The 24308-nt window shown below is 41.1% G+C and overlaps 1 protein-coding gene across 6 annotated transcripts in view; it reads right to left on the bottom strand.

Moving 5' to 3' along the window:
* The window catches only part of PPARGC1A (PPARG coactivator 1 alpha), a 492893-nt gene that overhangs the window by 4713 nt on the left and 463872 nt on the right, over positions 1-24308 (bottom strand). For all 6 annotated transcript variants that reach the window (XM_065598162.1, XM_065598163.1, XM_005303448.5 and 3 more), the window contains 5 exons: positions 14282-15194; positions 13642-13746; positions 13398-13518; positions 4114-4235; positions 3605-3756 (listed from right to left, as the gene is read on the bottom strand). In XM_065598162.1, coding sequence (XP_065454234.1) covers positions 3605-3756; positions 4114-4235; positions 13398-13518; positions 13642-13746; positions 14282-15194 — 1413 coding nt within the window. The remainder of the gene's footprint in view (positions 1-3604; positions 3757-4113; positions 4236-13397; positions 13519-13641; positions 13747-14281; positions 15195-24308) is intronic.

Raw genomic sequence — 24308 nt, 5'->3', positions numbered from 1 at the left:
CTTCAAAAAAAAAAAAAGTACACAGCTTGCACATATCTTGATACATTCCCACGCCTCCCTTCGGAGGCCTGCCCCATAGGTTGAGAACTGTTGGTCTATATTATTATGTTCATCATTTTTCCAAGACTATGATACATTTTAGACAACATATGCCTTGTGAGGGATCATTTGAAATGTCATAATCTGCTGAACATTATTGTCTTGGTAAACTATGTGTATCAACATTATTTGAGAAGTTATAAGATTCTACTATGTATCCTTGCTGTAACATGCTCCAAGTTTTTAAAAAAGCAGGCCCAAACCAGTTTTTCAGAGACAAAGACACACTGACACCACATTCAGGTGTTAAAAAACTATCATCTGCTTAAGCAGCCATTCTCCAGCAACGGGAAGATGTAAAAAAGAAATTTACATTTCATCATAGGGACAGTTCATACCTCTCTCCTCCTTCATCTCTGCTCATGACATCAACAGGTCCCAAAGAACTGAACTAAGGGGAACGGGTCCCAGGCTGAAAGGAGACCCACCCAGCGTATGGTGAGGCAAAACCATTTGCTTTTAAGTTCTCTTAACTTAAACTAAGTACTAGCTTGCGATTTACACTTTTATTTTCTTTTGTAACCAATCCTGAGTTTTATGTATCATCCCTTATAATCACTTAAAATCTGTTTTGATTTAGTTAATAAATGTATTTTATTGTTTTATCTTAACAAGTGTGTTTGGATGAAAGTGTATGGGAAACTCCATTTGGGATAACAAGGATAGTGCATTATCATTTTCCTTTGATGAAATGACAGACTTCCTAGGAGCTTGTACTATTCAGAAGGGAACTGAACAGTAGAAGCATCACATTTCTGGGGGAACAAGGCTGGGACTAAGAATTTGCAGGTGTCGCCCTGTATGTAATTCATGAGTGAGTGCTCAGAGTGTTCATGTATTTAACTGGGAGTGTATTTGCATGCTGAAGGCTGTGTGAGCAGGCCAGGAGTGGATGTTCTGACAGCAAAACAGTGTAAAAGGCACCCCAGGCTAGAGAGTTAAGGAGATACAGCTGTTCAACAGTCCAGATTACAATGATTAAACAAATATTAAGTTTGTGTTTTGGAAGTAACCTACCCACTGTGCCCAAGATTGTACAATCACTCAGACATGTAACTCTAATCATGTGAATTCAGTGAGGCCACTCTCTTGTAGGAAAAGTTATGTATTTAATGATATGCATGTAATGCAGAAGTGGGGGTACATTGATGAGGTCACAGACATTTCATTTCAGACACATCACTATTTAATACTGACTATTCCTGGTTCTTGTGTTTGTGCTACACTACATATATGATAGTCATTCTTAACACCTGAGGTTGAATCATGAGATATGTTTGCATTGAATACACAATGCACATTACAAGTTCTTTTGACTTTGAGATTAGGCCTCATCATGGAAATGCCACTTCAAAGGCAGCTCCCAGTATTTTTTTTGATGATGTTGTTCTTTAGATCAGATGTTCAACCCATTGCTGATTAATTGCCTCTGCCCTTGTACGGACTCATGAAGTTAAAAGTTCACTCCATCATTTCCCTGTCTGATACACAGTCTGTGAAATTCAGAGAGGGCAATCTGAAGTGGAGAGAGGCATAGGCTGTCAGTAGTACAAAGCAAAGGTGTTCAGCTCAGAAATACTTTGAGGATCCCACTCAATACAGAAAGATCTTGAAGGGCCCACAGCCAATGATGAATAATGTTCAAGAGGGTCCCCGTCAGGAAGCTTATTTTAAGCCCCAGATGTATTGAGATACTAGATACACCCCTGGCTTCATCACTGCAGAAGATATGTCAAACCAAGTCAAGACTTCAATCTGTCTTTGCTGTTTTTATCAGCCAACATTTGAACAAATGACTTGCCACCTTTTATATTTTCATCATCAGTCCCATATCTCTTCAGCAGTCAGCTGCCTTTTCCCAGCTTTACACTATCTATTTAGCAAGTGAAGTGAATTATAGCATATTCATTGTGAACAATGCATATCACTTTTATCATTTACTCTGAGAAGACATCAATTGGTTAGAAAAAAATATATTTGTATTCACTTCTTGCTTCACACAAAGCCAAGGGCAGCGCATACAAGATTTCATTAGCCCGGTGTTACAGGGTTATGCAGCAATTTTAATGATTGTGGTCATTAATTCATAAAAACACAATAACCAATTAATGAAGGTGCTGTAATAACATTTCCCTTGGTATTTTAGTCAGAAAAGAATATCTGCTATACCTTAATTCTATTTAGACAGGTATTAGCTAAGGTTTAATATTTAGTGAATAATCTGCATTTTAAAAGGTCATTAAAATAGGATGTATGTATCATGTATCATGAATGTATGCACGATAACATATTTAAGAGCCAATTTTCAGGTGGATCGATATGGCTTCTGCATGTGCACACACAAACACCTGCATGCATGCTGTAAACATTTAACATCTGCACACACACTTCAAAAAGAAACAGCACTGGATGAGCACGTCCTGCTCTCCTGGCCAAAGCCTGAGTCACAGTCTGAACAGGGGAGTAAACTGAGGTCTTACACCCAGCATGTTCCAATATCAGGAAGGGCTATGACAATTTAGCCTTAAGTGCTTGCAATTAGAGACAATCACAGGAACAGTGAACACCAAGGGAGTGGGTAAATTCTCCATCAATTGGAGTCCTTAAATCAAGATTGGATGTCTTTGTAAAAGAGATGCTCTAGTTCCATTACAAACTTGGGCTCAGTGCAGGAATCATAGGGTGAAATCTATGGCCTGTGTTATGGAAGGGGTCAGAGTAGATGATCAAAATGGTCTTTTCGAGCTTTAAAATCTCTGGGCATGTCTATACTGCAATACAACACCCATAGCTGGCCTGGTTCAGCTGATTTGGGCTTGTGGGGCTTACGCTGCGGAGCTATAATACTGCAGTGTAGATGTTTGGGCTTGGGCTGTAGTCTGGGATCCCCAGCTCCAGCACAAGCCCAAATGTCTACACTGCAATTTTATAGTTCCACGAGCCCAAGTTAACTGACATGGGCCGGCCATGGATGTTTTATTGCAGGGTAGACATACCCTATGAGTCTGTAGTCCTTGTCTCCAGCTGGTTCTACATAACTAGCACCTAAACATATGAAAGGGCAAAAATCATGATGAAGTTTATTTTGTTCTGGACTCTACCATTACCTCTATTTATGGATCATATAAATACATCCAATATCAGCACCAAGAAGTTATTACATTACAGAGAATAATAATGCATGCAGAAAGTTTCCCGAGTACTGTCATTTCGCCAAGGCAATATTTTCACCAATAGGGTCCATTGATTTCCATACCGATATAGATAAATTGCAAATGAATGGTACATAAACTCTATGAAAGCCTGCCACTCAGCCATTAGACAAAGTTGTAGTTTTTAAACTTGTTTTTGCCAAATAAGCAGAAACCATTTGCCTTTAAAAAACCAGCAACACTTAAATACAATAGCTACGAACAAAACAAAACCCTGGATAGCCCTGGGTTATGTGTTTTATTTTTTATCTCTATATCAAGTACTCACATTTCATGTACAGCAAAACACTTACCTAGGTCTGCATAGTTAGACTTGCAAAATTGCTTGCGTCCACAAAAGTACAACTCAAAGTCAGGTTCATTTGACCTGCGTAAAGTGTATCCATTTTCGAGAGCAGCAAACGCATCACAAGTATAGCGGTAGGTGATGAAACCATAGCTGTCTCTGTAATTGAAAAATACAATTGGGAAGAAAAGTTAAAAAGTGTTAATGCACATCAACGTAACCCTTTCCTGAAAGCAGGAACATACTGGTGCTACTGTAGTGCAAATGCCAAAGCTACTGCATCCATTTATCAGCATGATTGTCCTGTCATGCAGCTAAATACTTATTTCTGGGACAGGAAATCTCAACTAGCAACATTAATAAATAAGGATGAAAGAAAATAAATAAGGTTTTGAACTCAGCATGTCATCTGTCACAGCACTTACACTGGTAACGCCCCTATCAGTGATCTTACTGTCATACTTTTTTTATATATAGGGCAGTTTTTAAACAGGAAATAGCCTTGAAAGTTCTTACCCATCATCCCGCAGATGTACTGTACACTCCTCAATTTCACCAAAAACTTCAAACCGGTCCCTCAGTTCTGTTCGGGTGGTATCAGCTCTGATTTTACCCACATACATCACACGACGTTCTTCCTGTGGAGAAGGAAGAAGAGGGACTTTTTATGATAGGTGCAGTACAGATGATATATATTTACATATATAGGGGTGTGTTGGGGCTGCATAATGATGGTAGTATAGTTAGAGGTGGAAAAGGCCTACTAGATCCATCCCCCTGCTAACAGCAATATTGTTCTCCGAGGAAGGACATAGTAGATATTTAAATGGTATTATTACATGTGACAGGTCGTGTGGTCCAGGGGATAGTGCCCCAAATTAGGAGTCAGGAGACCTGGGTGCTTCTATTACTGTCTAGGCCACTGTCCATTATGTGACATGGAACATCTCTCTATGCCTCTGCTCCACTCCAGTCCTCTGTCTGTCTGTCCATTTAGACTGTAAGCTCTTTAGGACAGGGACTGTCTCTTAGTATGTGTCTGAACAACACCAAGCACAATGGGGACTCAATCTCAGTAATAAAAATAATAAATAACAATCATGGCAATAATAAAAATACATTCTAGACACGTACACAGCAGACCTAACTAAGGGATAGTCAGCATTGCCACCATAATCTAGTTTTTAGTGATTTATAACCTAAAAATGAAGAAAGACCTGTTCTCAGCCTGAGACTAGAGACAATTTCTAATTACATGAGTGGTTTCTTTGAGGAAGCAAAATAACATATTTCTTATAGTTACAGTTACATTTTTGGTTTATTAGCAAAAATGTTGAAACATTGTTATTCAATTGTAACAGAGGGTCCTGTGGCACCTTTAAGACTAAGAGAAGTATTGGAGCATAAGCTTTCGTGGGTGAATGCCCACGAAAGCTTATGCTCCAATACTTCTGTTAGTCTTAAAGGTGCCACAGGACCCTCTGTTGCTTTTTACAGATACAGACTAACACGGCTACCCCTCTGATACTTATTCAATTGTGTAATTTTGCAGGCACTAATGCTGACTGGTATGTTGTTCTTTGGTACTTGGAACAAAGGTACCTTTCAAACAGTCCAAACTCCAGCCTTAGGTCCATATTATACCCCCATAAGCTAAAATCCATGACCGAGTGACCAAACCTAGGAAACTCTGGGAGTTTCACTTGATGGATTTTCTGACTAACGCTTCACTCAGGACAGAGGGAATTAGCGAGTTGCAGACGATGACAGGTGGAAAGAGATTGCCAAATTCCCAGATCCCAAGGTCCATAGATCCCAAGGTCCACAGGGCAAAGAAGCACTAGCCTTGCAGCTTCTCCCAAGCAGCACAGTTCTTTGAAGAACTCCTGTAGTGTCTAGGAGCTCTACTCATGGACCAGGACCCCACTGTGCCAGGTGCTGTTCAAACACAGAAAAGATGGTCCCTGATCTACAGAGCTTACAATCTAAGTCTAAGACAAGATATAAAAGATGGTTATAGATAGACAGATGGGAAACAGTATTAGTCCAGCAAGATAGGTCATGGTCTCTCCACATCAGTAGCCTAACCATTCTCAAGTTTTTGGCTTTTCCTACCCACATGTATGTCCAATATCCTGTCTCAGAGCCAATTCTCTGCTACAAATTGGCACAGTTCTACTGTTAATGGAACACCACCAATTTACACTAGTAGAGAATTTGACAGCAACACAGCACAAAGAAATTAATGCAATTAAGAGAAGCATTAACTTGCCCATAGATAACCATGGGATTACGAGGGGGACACTCTATGAACAGCAGCTGCTTCTTGGTCCTATACTCAACCTCTAACTCCAGGATGTCCAACCCAGATCCATGGTCATGCAGAAGGTGGAGAAGTGAACAGAGGGTTTTCTGTTAACTATGAGGGATTTGAGAAGCGTGCAGCAGAGGTCAGCACCCCAACCTCCTTCCTCTCCTCTCTGCTTGCTTTCAGTATGATTGGGCATGAGGAAGCACAGACACCCCACCCCCAACCCACAGACTTTAAAAACAGTAAAGACTGCATATGCACAATAATTACTTTCCAGACTGTCTTACCAAATAGAGGATGTAACCGCACTGAAACACTTGATAAGAAACAATTCCACTGACACTAGATATTAAACCTAAATGACTGGCCAGATGGAGTATAATATAACATATCAAACTGACTAATGCACGTCATCTGAGATACTACATTTTGACTGAAAAAACATAATGTATCACACACTGATGCTGAGATTGTTATGTAACAATGTGATGGAAATAACTGTTGCACACACTTTCGTGAGACTGAGTAAGGATGTGTGTGCAGGGTTGTTGGGTTTTTTTTTGTTTTTGTTTTTTGTTTTTTGCCCTTTTATCTTTAAGATAATTGTAAAAAACCAAAACTGAACAATTAAAAAAAAATCTTGCTAATGTATCATTAAGGGAATAAGTTAAAACTACAAAATGAAGGAAATTCAAATGTAAAGCTGAAATGTACCATATGCCCTTCAATATGTAGGCACAACAAGATGTTCTCATTAACTGTTTGTTTAAAGGGGGTGCCTGGGTGTCTAAGTATTAGAGAGAATAGGGCTCATTTCAGCATTGACATTGGCTTGGCTGGCTTTTGTTGATTTAAATGTGATTATAAGGAGATTATTTGTAATCTCATCTCATAAAGACATATACCTTTAATAACAGGAGCTACACGAGCATAACAAGATTACAACATACTCCTTTTGTTTTATAAAAAGTAACACACACAAGTTCGTATGTACACATTAAATATGCCCTGTATTGCACTTGTTATAGGAGATGATGTATGCACTGGGGCACTGGAAAATTACAGAGGAAAGTTTTTTGTTTTAATATGGGCAGAGAGAAATGTGCAGAAAACTCTAGAAAACACTGCCAAGCTTTTCACCCCAGTCTGCAGATCATTTACCTTGCATCACAAGCTCTGAGTATGGTTCAATGATTTGCCAGTTATATGAAGAAATGCCCTGCCAACCATCTCTGGTCCAACATGCCTGGTCCTCCTTTGGATTTAATTTAAGATCGCCTTCCTGCTTTTTATCCTGTCCTCAGAAAAACTAGCTTACTGACCGTGTGGCTAGGAAAACTTGTAGATCTATAAATAAAATGTATGGTTTCAAATTTAAAAAGCTAGTGAGGCCAGCATTCCTAGTGTGACCAAGCTTTCCTTACTGCAGTCAGAGTGAGACCCAGGTTTGCCCTCTGCATGTCCAGTTTGGCCAGGACTCCCATCCTATGCTGAGCTTTCTCTTGCCTCCCAAACACTCTCCCCCACAAACTTTCTTCCTTCCACTTGAACTCTCTCCCTCATTCCCAATTGTCAGCTTTGCAAGGAACAAAGTTTTTCCATGCCAGGCTCTTCTGCCCACTGCCTCCTGGGCTGCTGCTGAGTGACTTCTGGGCGCGGTGTTTACCAAAGGCAGTAGTGCTAGAGGAAGCCATGCTCAGCCATGTCTCTCCCTGCTGCTTCTCTTTCCCCTTCGTGCACTGCTGGTGTGCTTGCAGCAGTGCACTGGGAAAGGCTCATACAATGCTGCTCACCATGTCCTTCCAAGATGGTCCATGTTTGCCCTGGATTAACAAAACACTGGTCCACCCTTTTTAGGGTGTGGCCTGCATGCAGTTCTCTGAAACCCACATAATGCTACATCATCAAGTATATGTAAAGCTGTTTACACAAACTCAGGCAGTACAATGGGAGACCAAAGGGTAAATCTGAACTCTTTTCACCATTTCCTGAGCCTGTCTGAAGGATCTGCTGTTTCCCCAAGAGTGGGTGGAAAGTAGGTTACAACCCTATCACTACCCTGCCTCTCATGGTAAGTGATCTGCAAGTCAGTTTTAGTACAAGATAATAAAGGAGCTCATCCTTATAGCTGCAGGCAAAGCCCCCATTTGAAAGTGCAATGGGAATGGTTAGATTGAGAAATTAAAAAGAAAAAAAAAAGTTGGGAAAATCTCAACTTTCTTCCAACCCAAGCAGGGTCACGAGGGAGACCTGCTTTGGAAAGTGAATCAGCGAATAAATGCTGCTGTAGGGAAACTAGTGTGGCAAAAAGGAGAGCACAAAGACTTGAAAAGAAAAAGTGTCCTGTGTGGTTTTTGATTTCCATGTTTGCAATGGTCCAACAATGCACTTAGGTGAACTGTAGGACAGTGGGCAAAAAAGAGTGATTGTTGATAGCACTTGTTCTGTGTTTGTACAATGAGGTAGAGCCACTAGGTGCTACTGCAATACAATAATAAATGGTAATTATCAGGAGGAGGGGCAATGGAAAATCATTGAGACAAAAGAAACCGTGAACCTCTCACCACTGGGGATTTAGGCAGTGTTTGGTGTGTTTTAAAGAAGTCAAATATTCATTTATAAAAAGGTCTCCCTCTTGCCTTCATGTTGCAAAGCAATGTATTTGATCTAAAATGATGCTTTCCTTTGTACTCTCCCTGAGTCTATAAGTTCTCTGGGGCAAGGGCTCTCCTGAGATTTGTGTCATGTCCATTGTCAGCACTTAAGAAATGAGAAGTAAAGATGTTAGAGTAATTTTCTTGTTTCGGCTTTCAAAGGGGCATTGTGTTATCCCGATTCCTTGCCCACAGATTGTGCAGGTTGCAAATGAGGGGAGACCGAGAATTCTACAGAAAATCAGCATAGCAGCAGCAGCACAGATTTATAAACGCTAGGCTGCTAATCACATGGTTTAACCTTTTGGTTCTAAGACATCACTTTAGTGGTGCGTCAAGAGCTGCTGAAACATCAAAGGGTTTCAATGTTTCTAGAGTGGTAATGATCTGAAGGCTGGCTCTGTGTTCCATCACACCTGTAGCTCTACAGCCTTTTCAAGCTTCCTCTGCAGTACAGCTAGGCCTCCGGGCCACCACTGCTCTCAAGCCTTTGCCTTTTTGCTATTTCTTCCCCCTCACTGATGACATGAAACTTCTTCCCACGCATGCTGGGTAGCACACTACAGAGTTGCCACTCTGTTCTTTGGCCAATACAATGTCTCTTCTGTGATGTTCACCCATCTGCTAATTCCTCTCACTACTTAAGCTTTGCTACCCCAGCCACAGATTCCAGGAATGTAAAGCGTTAATTATCAGTCTGAAACCACAGCTTGAGAATTATTAAGCATGTAGGAATATAGGCTGTGGTGGCAAAAGCCTCTGCATCAGCTCAGAAATTACCTGCAACTGCTCAGAGGAATCAGGTGCATCTGAAACTTCATGGCACGTCACTTGTTTTGGTTTGGATTCTTAGTTCCCTGTATCAACTGTTGCAGGGCACCTCTACATTGCAGCAGGAGCTGATTTTCAGTTTGAGTAACATACTGCTGCTAGTTGTAGCAGTGAGGACATGGCAGTGCAGCCTTCAGCACAGGCTGCACACGTGTGCCTGACACACACACACACCCTCCTAAGTTAGATACTTCCATTGGTAGCCTGCACTGAAGCCCTACTGCAGCATCCTCACTACTATTTTAATGATATAGCCAGTGCTTAATTGGTAATGAAAGAAGTGCTGGACTCAAGCAATTTTTTTTACTTTCATAACTGATGCAGCAAGCCCAGAGGTGCTGGGGCTATGAACTGCCAAGCCTGGCAAGTCCTGGCACAAATTAAGCACTGGATCTAGCTAGAAGACAGCTAGCACAGGTATGTCTATGCGAGCTGCAAATTGCACCCCTGGCTGCAATGTACCCTTATAGTTGTGTACATGTACCCTTAGAGTTGTGCCTCAAATGTCATGATGGAGGGGTCTTTATTGTGATAATTTAGAAAGCTGCCACTTAGCATTATTAAGTGATTTGGATACATCTTGTTAGCTAAAGAGGGCTTCAACTATTGTTCTATGAATACACACACAGTAAAATTCTGACCCCCCACTGAGTTTTACTATTGATTTCAATGAGGCAAGGATCTCACTCCAGGTAGATAAAACTTGTTTACAAAGCATATCATTATACCACTCCCTAGAATACCTCCTTTTACAATAGCATTAATAAAACTAATAAACTCCATTTAAAAAAATACATATTATCTCAGGCCACCATTTTCACACTTGGTTGCCTAAAATTAAGACCTAAATCCATATTGAGGCACCCAAATAAGTGGCCTGATTTTCAGGAGGCTGAACTTCCCATTAACTTCAATGGGAGCTGAGGAGGCCCCTCATTTTGAAAGTTAAGCCACTTTTATTTAGATGGTCAGATATGAATTTAGGTGCCTAATTTTAGGCATCCATGTTTGAAAATGTTGGCTCACAGTTTTAGTCAGCCTCAACCTGGCCTCAGTTTCTGCATGACCAGATTGAATGGACAACCATTTACACATACAGTCATCACACAGGAGTACGAACAGGCATCAAGATTTTGGAAACAAGTATCTTCAGTATTTTGTGGCTAAAATATATATTTGCATCTGCCAAGATGCTAACTGCATGTACAGACTGTTGGCCATGTGCAATCAGAAGGCATTTTTGCACATTTGGTTTTGACAGATTAAATTACCCGATTCATGTGTCTTTTTTCCCCCCCTTCTAGGTGCATTTATACTGCTATACCATTTAGGCTGACTCTGTGTATTGATCCATTAATACCTGCCCGGATTTAGCTCAATCATACCTGCTGCTACCCAGTCCTATGCAACCTCCTGCTGCCTCGTTAGCACTTCTCTTGCAGTCAGCTCCTGAGATCCTGGCTCTGCGTCTCTTGTGGAGAAGAGACATCTGTCCAGTCCAACCTCAGTAGCATGAGACAGTGAGCTGGAGCCTAATATTTCAGGAATTTGTATTTATATGGAAAACATGGATCTGTCCTTGCAGAGTTAGAAGAGACTCAACAGGAAGTTGGGGAAACTCCCCAAGGTGGAGGACAAAGCAACCTTAATTTGGGGGTAGGTGGGAAGAGAGTCCCAAGGAAAGAATATGAAGGAAAGATTGTTGTTGTTGAAGAGGGAATGAGGAGAGTCTCTCAAGAGAGAAGATGATAGAAAAGAGCTTTCTAAGGAGAGGAACATTAGAGAGGGGGGACAGAGAGACCAGGGTAAAACCTTGGCCCCATTGTGCCATTGACTTCAATGGGCAAGGATTTCACCCCCAGTGCTCATTCATACAGGGGAGGAAATAACCTGCTTTCATTTTTTACCGTTTTTTAATATAAAGCTTGTGATGGTGACAAAAAATTGATAGGATTCCATCCTCTGCTGATGCAACATACACAAGGGCTCTATGTTTTTATTATGCTGCATTTATGGGTATTTTAACAGGATATAATTTGCCACACTACTAGATTATTTTAGTACTGATTTATGGATAAGTACACACTAGGTGCTTGCTTTCTTAATGGAGTTTTGATTTTGAACTATCTAAAATTCTTCTAACATACAGGAAATGCAGCTGGGGATACCTAGACTTCATTTTCATTTTCGTCCGTCCCCCCTCCCTCCCCCGCACAATGTAACCTTTCACAGCCTCCTCACTTGACTGCTGCTGGCCTATGAGAGAACAAAGGTGTTTGCTGTTTTAAGTTACATACATTTTTCTATGTACTCTGCTGCATGATTCAGTACTTCTGACGGCGGTATATTTGAGTTTCAGATAAGCCCTGTACCTAACAAAGAAGTTCAGGTGAGAGTTACAGCTACTGAAAGTTAGTGCTCTTCTCTGAGTAGCTACAAGCCTGATATTTTACAAATGAATAACAACAGCTAACTCTTATGGAGACTGATCCAGGGTGAAGTCAATGGGCTTTGGATCAGATCTTCAGAGCACATTTCATCTATAGATCTCAAAGCGCTTTACAAAAGACGTATCATCAACATTTTACAGCTGGGGAACCTGAAGCACAGAAAAGTAAAGTGATTTCCCCGTGGTCACCCAGCAGGGCAGTAGTAGAGCTGGGAATAGAATCCAGGGCCCCTGAGTCCTTGTCCAGTACTCTAACCACTAGCCCACACTGCTTCCCTTCATTGCAGTTTCTGTGGCCTGAGCTCAATGTTTAAAGCCCCCAGCAGTGTAAGGAGAAATGTGTCAGCGCTGCAGTCAGTTGAATGCGTAAGTGTCTGATACAAAGCCACTGAAAACAATGGAAAAACTTCCATTGACTTCAATGGGCTTTGGATTAGGCCTAGAAGAGTGCTGTGAAAACCTAAAGGAGCCCAAATTGTGCAGGTAGAATAGGGCAGAGTAATTGGAGGGGCAGGATATGGAGGAGCAGTAGGAAGAAGGCAGAATGGAAAGAACAGGAGAACGAGTACAAAAGTAGGGGACACTAGGACAGGCCACCAAAAGGAGAGGACCGGGGAGCCAGGCTGAAAGCAGCCCCCACAAGCAGACCATCATACAATGACAGCACAGAACCAGAGAAGACAGATACTGTCCATCCCTGCTGGATCCATCCTACTACCCTACTGCTACAACACTGCTACCAATCCCAGCAACAATGCCCTTTGCCCTTGTCCCATGTGTCCAGGGCACTTAGGATAGAAAAAAAGTCCCACTGCATCAGGTATTTTGAAGACTTTGAAAAAATATTTAATTAAATAGCACTTGTTCATTAGAAAAGGGCCAGTTTCAACAGTTGCTATAAAATCTCTTAAAATTAATAACGTCATAGACAGAAGAAAGACCGAGCTGGTGTGTTTGTCATTAAGGGCCCAATTTGCCCTCCCCCAACAGAACTATACTTCAGGCCTTCTGGGTACAGTTTTGAATACCATGAAGACACAAGTTTTAAGACGTGCACTTATCGATACCTATTATTACTTCTTGTGAAAGAAATCGAAATGCTGGAGTACATACTTGTGTCACATTGTTGGCAATTATTGGTAGATGATGTACTGTATCAGATGCTGCTTCTCTAATAGATTAATATATTAATATGCATTTTTCTGATGAAGAGATGGGACCAATGCTTAATATGCTACTTATTATCTGTGACAAAGCTTTGTCTAGTAAAGCCTCACTGTTTGTTGACTGTGAATAGATTTGAAAGTTACAATTTGTAGTGTCTTTAAAAAAAATAATTTGTACAGTCAAAATGAAAATTGAAATGAAAACACATATTAGCCTAAGAGATCAGAATTATTAAGGAATGTGTGCCAAGAGATTTTTGTGTGGATTTTGTTTGTTTTATTTAAGGAAAAGAGAGAAAGATGCTGCAGTTTTAGCATTAGTAATCTATCCCCAAACCCCCCCACCCCAAAACCTCTTTCAAAGTGAAAATTATCTTCACAGTGCTTACAATTGCTTTTTGTCTCTGCCTCTCCCTTTGTTTGGCCCTTTCAGATTCCCGTTTTTCATACTCTTTGCGGTATTCTTCCCTTTTGAGTCTTTCATGCTGATATTCCTCATAGCTGTCATATCTAGGAAACATAACTTAATCATTAAATTTGTCAAAGTAAAATGAATAATACAATTTCTGGAGCATCTCATTATCTCAGAAGAACAGAATAAAAAGTGAGCCAAATACAAACAAAACATGCTACCTGGGTCTACAACTATACGGTGATCTGGATCGTGATCTTGCATATAAAGGAGAACTTCTGTATGCTCGATGTCTACAGTGGCTGGACTCATAATAGTAACAAGATCTGTAAGAAAGAACACAAAAGGATATTTGCTTCTGTTATTTAGTATAAGTCTATTGACACCATGTTCTTACGAGCTACATATTACTTGAATCTACAATTTCTTTGAAGCAACCAGTGAGATTTTCTAGTGGCAGTTTGTGATCTCATAGTTAACTTAGGAGCCTTGGAGTTCTGTGTTGTGTTTTGTAGTATCCCTTATTCATGCTAACACAGAGCACCAAGTCAGCCAGTGTGAACTTTATCTTATATGGATTGCAACTAGATTGGCACACAGCAGATTTGCAGAAAATGGAAACAGTTAGCTAAGTAAATTTCTCACTGACTGCTCTGTTTATGGTCTGACTGTCTCCACTAGGAGTATTCAACATTGGCAAGTTTAAAGGACAATGGCAACAAGTGTTTTGTGTCACAATCCCATTATCTTCAAGATTAATGATCTGAAAGGCAATAAGAGGAGCTTCTCTAGATTCAGCTGCTTTTGGATTTATTTTCCTTCATGTCCATTATAAATACATTTGGATTTCTCAGACAGTACCTGGAAGAGGATCTGTTACATGGCGACCTTGATCTCGATCGGGAATATGGAGAACGGGAACAAGACCTGTGCTGAGGAAAGGACATTGATCTAGAGCGTATCCTTTGGGATCTTTGAGAAAATAAGGATTTGGGTGGAGACACTGAATCTCTGCATGGAGAGTTAAAAGAAGAGCAAGAAGGCGATACATCAAATAATGAATAGGCTTCTGTCCCATCCCAAGGGTAGCATAGTTTATCACTTTCATCTTCACTGTCATCAAAGAGGCCATCCATAGCTAGTCCTGAAGTTATAAACATAGGTAGTTTGGAGAATTGTTCATTACTATAATCACTGTCCCTCAGTTCACTGGCCTTATCTGCCTCTTCATCAAAAACAGCTTGGCTGGGGTGACCAAAGTGCTTATTCAGTTCGGCCCGGATATCCTGGTCTTGGAGCTGTTTTCGGCTGCTAGAGTGGGAACCCTGCTTACTTGCCTGTAAAGTCTCTCTCTTGTAATACTGGTCTTGTTCTAAAGAAGAACAAATCTGACACTGCCACCCAGGTGCAGAATCTTTAAATTCTTGTTTTCTGGAGTCCTGAAGTTCCTGGGATATTTTAATGTGTATTTCGGTTTTTGAATTCACAGATTGACAGTAGTCATGGTCACCAAACAGCCGCAAACTAGGCCGTTTTGTCTTTCTCTCCTCATGTCCACTGGACAGTACAGTTGTCTTGCTAAGCTGTGCATACAGCTCAGACTGTTCTGGACTCTTCTTGATTGTGTTATGTCCTTGAGAACTGGAAGACTCACTGTAGCGGGGCTTTTTTGAGGGTGGTACAATAGTCTTGCATGATGACTTCAGCTTGGGTGAAGTCCTGAAAGGATTATCTTGGTTGGCTTTGTGAGGAGGGGTTGTAGGTGGAGTTAGGCCTAAAAAAAAGAGAGAGTTTTAAACAGAGAAAAATGCTTTTCCAGAAAGCACAGATTCTTCTTCTTTGAAAAAGAAATTAAACCAAGATTCCCTTCCCATGGCCTGAAAAAAACAACTTGCTTTCTTTAAGTACCTCTGTAACCATAAATTGACTTTACTAGGATGTTATGCACCAGCAATAGTATTTAGAGTTTTGGACAGAAATGCTAACAACGTCAGCAAATATTAACATGTTGCCCCAAGGTCTTCAATATTATTTTTGTCACTTTTTTTACAAGTACATCTACTACTCACTTTAATGTTGTGTGTGTGTGTGCGCGCGCGCGTGTGTATGCTGTGTGTGTATCTGTATACAGAGAGAGATAGAGTCCTGCAGTAGCTGCAACTGTATTTATTACATAAGATGTATACTGAGGAAGTTACTTTTAGCTTTCACACAGTTTGTTTTTCCCCCCAAACCAAAGAAGTCTGTCCTGAGGCCAAAGAAATTAACAGATGAAAACCTGGATGAAAGCCAATCTGGAAAAATGAAATGAATGCTACCAAAGTAACTTCTGTAATGCACAGTGCACTAATGCAAGGAACTACAGCAACTATACGACTTGACTGCAATGATTCTTTGTCTCCACAGTTCATTAACTTAGTAAACCATTGCTAATGTATGTATAATACATTCTTGTAAGCATAACTAATACATTTTGCCTAAAATGTGGTTCTGCAGCAAAAACCTAAGTGAACTGTACCAATAAATATTGCAGCCGCAATGAGCCATTCTATTTAGAACTAAATATTCGTGGAGTGTCATGAGGTGGAGAGACTGAAACTTACCTGAGTTTATCAACTAAACACATACGTAAATAAAGACTAGATAAATGTCATGTCAGTAACTACCAGGTTTTTCCACAGCACAATGATAATTTATTAAGTTACATTTCTAGACAGAGATGAAAATTTAAACATAACTGTAATCCTTAAAAAGCAGGGAGCCAAAGCTACATCCTACAGCTAATTTTACAATATTTCTGTGCAGAGAAAGTGTATTGCTCTCAAAGTTTCCTTCAGACTTCATACAAGGAGACATTCACATTGCATAAAAGGACAACTGTGTTCACAAATCTAGAACAATAGTAAATCGGGGCTCTTGTTCAAGAAAACGTTACTATTCAGGAAAGCACTTCAGCACATGCTTAACTTAGCATGGATTTACATCTCATTGATTTTCCTGTGACTTAAACATATGCTTACAGATAAGCATGTGCTGAAGTGCTTTCCTGAATCAGAGCCAGAGATAGGAAAATATCGCAAAGAGAGACAGAAAAAATATACTAGATTGCCTAGCCCATCCCTTACACCAACTCTGAAGCCAATGCAGTGTACTTTCTAATGCTGTCCAGCCCAGTTTTAAAATACCCAAGCAATGGGCCTTCCATCACTTCCCTAGGGAGAATGGACAGGGAATGTGAATACAGTTTGAGAAAATGCCTATTTCAAATATGGGCAGAGTTTCCTCGTTTTGTATTTTTAACCATACAATGGAGCTCAGCAGATCAATACAAATGGAACATGTTTTATAGCAGTTTGCAGCAAAGAAGGAAAAGCCTCCATCAACGCATAGTGCTCTCTAAGGGACATAAATGGAGACTGGGAGTCCCACTGCATTAGCGGCAATGAATCTGCTCCAGAAAACAAACAAACAAAAAAAACCAGATAGGAACGGCAAGACATGAATACCTGATGCAAAAGAAAAGCCTGATTTTGTCTGAACATTTGAAAATAATGTTTATGAACTTTCCATGTGTACTAAGGCCTTCCTCTAATGCTATCAAGGGCAATGAGTCCTAATACACAAACACTGGCCCTCAAGTTAAAGCTGCCTCAGCAAACTGCTTAAGTTTTAAATTCATGATCGGTACAACTATCCCCTTCAGTTCACATCTTCCATTTTCTCCTCCTCTTTGCCTACCCACTAACAAACTAGCCAAATGGCCAATTACATGTGCACGCTGAATATTCCAGATGGGCTAATGTCAGCTGGGTAAATTGGAGAGAACAATTCCCTTTGACATTCTACACCACCATTTCTGGATTAAAAATAATGACTCAGAATCAACAAATAATTAATGAGTAAATACCATTACTTTAGTCAAAATTCACAAGGAGCATTTTGATTTGTAAAATTAGACACCCCATGAATGACTGAATTTTTATATTTATTAAAAATAACAACAACCCCAAATGGCCCCTTCAGGAAGAATGACCTGGGAGAATATTTATCCCCATCACTAGTTGCTGTTTTTCTCTAAACACAAGCATTTCACTGTCAGCATTTGAAATATTTACTTACTTTTTATTTTTTACCAAAACAAAAACTATTTATACTGTAACATACCAAAAAAAATCATTTCTGCATTCTTCCTTTGTTAAACTGGCCCTGTGTGAGCACTGGCTTTACGCACAGCGTAACTGCTTTCAGGAGTAGTGATGTTGATACAACCACAAAGGAGACCAAGGCTCGGTGTAGAGAAGACCCTAAAAGTCCAGGTGCTGAGCCTAGCTACTGGAGTTTCTTTCACCTGTAAAAACACGCTGGAACTGTCCTGAAGAACGGTTTCCTCACGGCATTTTGGCACCTGTCCTTCTGCTCTTGGACAGAAGCAGAAGTGCACAAGTGAGCATAAATGAAAAATAAATTGTTCAAAAAGTTCAATGGACATTTGAAACCTGAATAAAAGGTTTGTGTTTTAGTTTGCAGCAAAGCTTGGAGTTGGCTTTTGTTTTGTCTGTGTCACTGCTGAATTCTCCACCTCTAAGCCCCTCCCATGCTCAGCATCCAAACCGCTAAACTTTGAGAAAATTAATTCCGTACTTATTCGTCATCAGTGTCACCTTTGCTCATCTTTACACAGTAATCTTAATTTCACACCATGATCCTAAATCAGTAGTGCTAAAATATTCTCTGACCTTTGGATTATTTCATGCACGCTGATTTCTTTGCGAATGTGTACATTTGAGTGTTGACAGTACAAAGTATATTCCGGGCTCTCTTTTGAACTTAGCAGGTTTTGACAGATTTATGTAAGGACAGATGGCCATTACAGGCTGAAGGCTGACAAGAGGCAGTTCAGAGCATTGTTAACACACTTGCACAAACTCTCAGCAGTGCAGCACTGTGCAGAATGTAATTCAGACTATAGCTTTTTTATTGCTGCCTATTTTCTTTTGTCAAAAGAGCCTGCTGTGCACAGCAACAAATGGCTGCCATTACCCAGAATGTAATGGGTGTCAGACAAATCACGTAACACAAACAATCAAGAGTATGTAGGTCATATTTCAACAGAGCACAACCTTAGCAATATTTATGATTACTGCATTGAAATGTGCTCTATAATAAACAAGTACCTCTACATCACTCACACTTATGTACTTCTGCACAGCAAATCTGTTAGAAGTGGTACATACGCTACAATCATCCCCTTTAAACAGTCTTTTTTTTTTTTTTAAGTCAAAGGCAAGTATTTTTTTCATGACATGCTATAAAACCATTTTCTTTGTAGGGACTTTTCTTTAATTGAATGGCTTTGGAAAATGGTAACTTTGTACTTTGCCTCGCTCCATCTATATACTATGAACTCACTCAATGATCTCTGCTTTAAAATAGTGTATATGCCAAATGAGCACCACTTCTTATATCTGTGCGACAACAGACTTTCATATGTATGCCAGCTCCGCCAGCTCAGCTCAGTGACCTGTTTTACAGAAAAGTCTGTGAGGACAGGCAGAAGTTTTCATATCACCTAGATGCATTCCATGAGCTGCAGTAAAGAAAACTTAGCAACTCATTTGGCTCAGCGAGGTTTATCAGAATAAATTAGGGGAATACATTTACAGTAAATGTCACATCTTGACTTTTTAAGACTCATTTACAATGCTGTTTCCTATAGGCAGCAAAATCTAATGTTACTGTTAGCATTTAAATGTTTGATGATGCTTCTGCTTGTTGGTATATTTTTGGAGCCTTCACATCCTTCAGGAAATGCATCTCGATGAACCTTTGTACAAGCGCACTGAGGTTCTGAGGGTTATTAAAAATGGATTCCTTTATACCTTATGAGTTTGAAAATGGGATTATCAAGAGAAACATTATTTAAGGCCACTTAAAGCACTGAATGCAAGATAATAGCCTGATTCAGTAAAATAATCGGTAGAGCTTTCGTACAGCACAAGACTGCAGAAGCCAGGAAAATATAATAAAATTAAATAGCCATCATATAATAAAAAACTACATGCTTGTTGAGCAGTCAGTTTAATCTTGTTGTCACTACCGCAGAGGATAAATATAGACCCTGAAAATATCTAATAATTTACTAGATTTTATTCCCTCTGGACTAATATCTCTCTTTCTCTGTCTCAAGTACCAGAAATCATTTTGAGGCCAAACAAGTTTTTGCCTGGTAGAATTTAAGTATTTGTTCTGACAACCAAGCGTCTGCTCAGGTCTAGCGATGGGTGAATACTGGGGTTTGCAAAAATGCATGTGAATTCCAAATCACTATTCAATCTCTGTTCACACACTTTTTTGTCAGATTTTCTGAGTGACCAAATTTTGACTGCATGAAAATTTTGGGGAGAGTTTTTACTCACATAAATACAGGGATTTGTGTGTAAAGGAGTGTCATCATTCTGCAAGTGTTCACTGAGCCACCCCTTGATATAACTTATACAGTGGTTTTGTGCTTTTGGGACAGAGCGTGTTAGGAGGCAGGGAGAGTTGAGAAAGCCATTCATTTTCAAAAAACCATAAGCAGCAGTGGCCAGATACTGAGGCATGGGGATCAGCACCTGGGAACGACTGCCCTCTGCAATCACTTCTACACACAGCATAGGTCCCCAAGCATACCCCAACAGTCACTTGATCCACACATCTGTGGTTAACAAAGGGCTGTTGACAGGGAGGAATTCCTCAACCATGATAATGTCAGAGGAAATTGGGGATAGGGGAGGAAGCACCAGAGCTTGTCAGGAAGGCCCAGGCCACAGGTCCTTTGACCAGTGAGCAGCATAAAGCAGAGATGTGGCTTACCACTGGGTGTTGCTTTTGCTTGGCAGAAATGAGTCATGGATAGGAGAGAGCAAGAGCTTCCAGTAGTTGAGTGGCTCCTGAAGACAGACAGGGGTAATGCAGAACCAGCAACAGCCAATGAGGAGGGAACAGAACCTGCTTACACGGGTCAGGCTTATTTCTGGCCTATCTGTATGATACTGCAGAAGCAGGGACTGCTAGGCATGATGCCCTATGCCCCACTCCTGTTCGAGACCTAGCGAAAGGGGCTCTGCTGCTCCTTGTTGCTGATGATGCTGGGGAGGTGGCTCCTGCCGCTGGTTCTGCTGCCAGTCAGGAGGATTGTGCTGATTATGGTGCTGTTGAGCTGGATACTGTTGCTCCTTCTGATGACAATCAGCAACAAGAGTCTTCATGTGCTGCTACAGCTCGAGCTACTGCTACTCCTGCTTCTAGCTGAGCAAGATTCTCCTTCTGCTCCTAGGATTGCTAGAAGGTATGCTGCTAGTACACCCACGTGATCCTACTCCAGTTAAATGACTCCTGGTACATTTATACCCTGTTGCTCAGGGCCGGCTTTAGGCACCAGCGCTCCAAGCATGTGCTTGGGGCGGCACTTTCCAAGAGGCGGCACTCCGGCTCCTTTTTTTTTTGCTTGGGGAGCAAAAAGCCAGGAGCCAGCCCTGAGCAGAGGTGAGCTGCAGTGGTGGGGGGTGCGGGGAGGGCCGCAGGAAGTAACCCTGGGGAGGGGGGGGGCAGAGGAACCACTCCCCCCCACCAGTTCACCTCCGCCTCCTCTCCCGAGTGCGCCGCTGCTCCGCTTCTCCCCCCTCCCTCCCAGGCTTGCCTGGGAGGGAGGAGTAGGAGGGGAAATGTGGCGCGCCTGGGGGAGGAGGCGGGGCTGGGGATTTGGGGAAGGGTTTGGAATGGGGTGGGGAAGGGGCAGAGTTGGAGCGGAGCCGGGGGGTCGCAGGAAAATATTTTTGCTTGGGGCGGCAAAAAACTTGGAGCCGGCCCTGCTGTTGCTAGCTGACTGTACAGCTTTCTCCAGACTCCATAAGCAGCTCTGAATCAACAACTCAGTTTAGCCTTAGCATGAGCCGGTTTAACTCCACTGGAGTTGTTGCTGATGACACCACGTGGGGCATTTGACCCCCTGTATTTACTCTATACACTCCAGCACTCCACAGTACTTTGTGACATACACACAAAGTTCCTTTAAGAAACTATTTCATGCTTTACAATGTAGAATGTGTGTAATATGATTAAGGGCAGAGAGGTTTTATTGTTTTAACCAGCAATAAGCCTAGGGAGCAGTGATTTTAAGTAGCAATGGACTTGTTTAATTGTAGTGTATTTGGTGTATGTTCCAGGCTAAGAACCTCTTACACATGTGCTGTCTCCTCTAAAACCTTTTTTTTTTTTTTAAACTTCCTGGAGTTATATGAAGGTTGTAGGCAATATTGGAATTATAAAATGGAAATTATTTTTTCAGTTTTAGAATGGGAAAAAAAGTACATGTCTGTATAATATGCAGCCCCTTCTAAAGAACAATTTCATTGAGGTAAGAGAACAGTTTTTAATTCAATTTTACGTATGTGCGATGAACACTGATGGCTGGAGTGGGGAATGCTTTAACTTATTTATTTATTTATTTATTTTTCTAATGTACAGTTAATTCATTGGTGGGGGAACTGAAGCTGCTTTCAACAGAGAGATCAAGGCAGCTGCTATTTATACTAACATACTTTGTGCTTCGATAGTGCAAGCAACACCACTAATGGTCTTTTCAGTTCAGCAGTGAGATCAAGGCAACTACCATTTAAATTATAATAGACGGTGCTAGTGCTGTATAAGCTGACTGAGCAATGCAGTCATCTGGGTAGAATTTGGAGTTGCGAGGGTCTTTCTTTATACTACTGTTAAGTATTATTAATCATTACTGCTACTGTTATTTTTATTATTGATTAGGCCCTGACCCTGCAATGACTGCTCACTTACATTGTTATCTCTTCTTTGTGTTTTATGTGCTTGTACAGTACCTAGCACAGCAGGGCTGGGGTCTCCAGGCGCTACCACAATACATACAATAAATAAATAATAATACCCTGGAAAATGGGTCACTTCCACTCACCTGTCTGCACATTGTGTATGTACAAAAAGGCACAAATTAATACAATGAAACACAAAAAAAGGTGAATATTTGGAAGTAAGAGAGAAACAGCTATGATGTGGCACCTGGCAGGAGTGCTGCTAGGTAGTCTTCTCTGCTGTCTGTAAACCAAGTGTCAACTCCCAAGGCCAGTATTCCTCCTCTCTTTTTTGACCCCCTCCCCAGTCCACTTATTAAGTGACTGAAGTGACATGGTCTCCCGAAAAAAGGCAGGGTATATCCATGTTATAATGCTCTGGTTCACGTAGCTCAAGCAATGGTGGCACTTACCCATCAGCACATATAGTATTTTTACCTGTTAGTGCTACACGTGGTTGGATTGCATGAATATAGACTTTACTTTTTTCTGCTACACACAGAGGAGAATCAATGGAATGAACCTGGGAATACCAGAGCATTTCCAACTGTCATGATTTGTGGCACCATTACAAAACCTCAAGTCATATTGACTTCTTATTTCTGGCCAGTCTGCCAACGTGAAGTGCAGGCTGCTGATTTTCTGGGCTGGAATGGATGACAGCTTGCTCTTCGTAGAGCCATTTCAACAACTATCATGTAGAACTTCATCATGTCACCACCTCCTCCTTCGGATGGTGGCAGGAGAATCCAAGCCTGAACATAGCGTTGCTGCTGTGCCTCACAAAAGGTTGGTCTTGTCCTGACGTGCTTTGCAGTGATGATGAAGGTGATTCTGCTGGGCCTGAGCCATTCTGATGCTCACCTGGTTTCCATGAGTACACACTGTAGATTATTCTGGTTTTGCAAAGATATCTGATCTGATTTCATAAAGATGAGGTCCATTAGGAGGAGGGAAGGTGTCTTTTACATCATATAGCATCTTTGTTCAATGACTGGGTTCAATGGCAAAAGACTCCCACACACATGATTGTGCTGTTATGTGGATTACCAAGTGCTATATCCTGTGCTGTCTGGGTGCTATACTGCAGAAGTCAGATACCAGCAGCACACTATGGGGAGCTGTTCCTCCCTACCCACCAGTGCCACCTGCCCTGGGATGCTCCACTGAAAGAACCTTATGTTCCTTCTCTTCCCAAGAGATCAAATGTCACCATTCTAGAGATAAGGTGGTTGAGGTAATATCTTTTATCGGACCAAGCTTGTCTTGAAAACTCGTCTCTCTCACCAACAGAGGTTGGTCCAATAAAAGATATTACCTCACCTGCCTTATGTCTCTAATATCCTGAGACCAACATGGCTACAGCACCCCTGCATACCATTTTAGTTTGACATTACAATTAATTATTATTATTATTTATTTGTATTGCATTAGCACTGAGGAGCCCCGGTTATGGCCCGTGACCCCACTATACTCGATGCTATATAAACACAGAACCAAAACATGGTCTCCTGCCCTAAATACCCTTTTTCCCCTCACTTGAATAAGGAGAAACTAAGCCTGCAGATTATCAGGATGCCGCGTTTATGTTTAAATGCTGAATTAATGAAGCAGCTTCTAAAGAAGTGAAAGGATGACTTTGTGTGCATGAAATCAATAGTCCAAAGTGCTGTTACAAACTTAGAGCCAGACCCTCAACTTGTATAAATCAGCCTTTGACTTCAGTGGAGCTATACTGATTTACACCAGCTGTAGATCTGACCTTCATAGAACACTGCTACAGTTTAAGTAATTTATATCTCAGCGTCCGCCCTGGTACATGTTCATGAATGAAACACATCTCTGCTACACTGTCCTTTAGTATTGTGCTGTGCAGGGAGGCAATAGTCTCTCTCTAAACAATGCTGGTGCAACTACACCCATGATCTTGTGCTCAGTTCTGGGCACCTCATTCCCACGATAATACAGGCAAACTGGAGGGCATTCAGAGGAAAGCAACAGAAATAATCATAGATCTGGAGGAA

This window comes from Chrysemys picta, chromosome 5 (genome assembly GCF_011386835.1).
Source record: "Chrysemys picta bellii isolate R12L10 chromosome 5, ASM1138683v2, whole genome shotgun sequence".
Taxonomy (NCBI): Eukaryota; Metazoa; Chordata; order Testudines; family Emydidae; genus Chrysemys; species Chrysemys picta.
The sequence above is the reverse complement of the archived record's forward strand: the minus strand, read 5'-3'. Positions and strand labels throughout refer to the sequence as shown.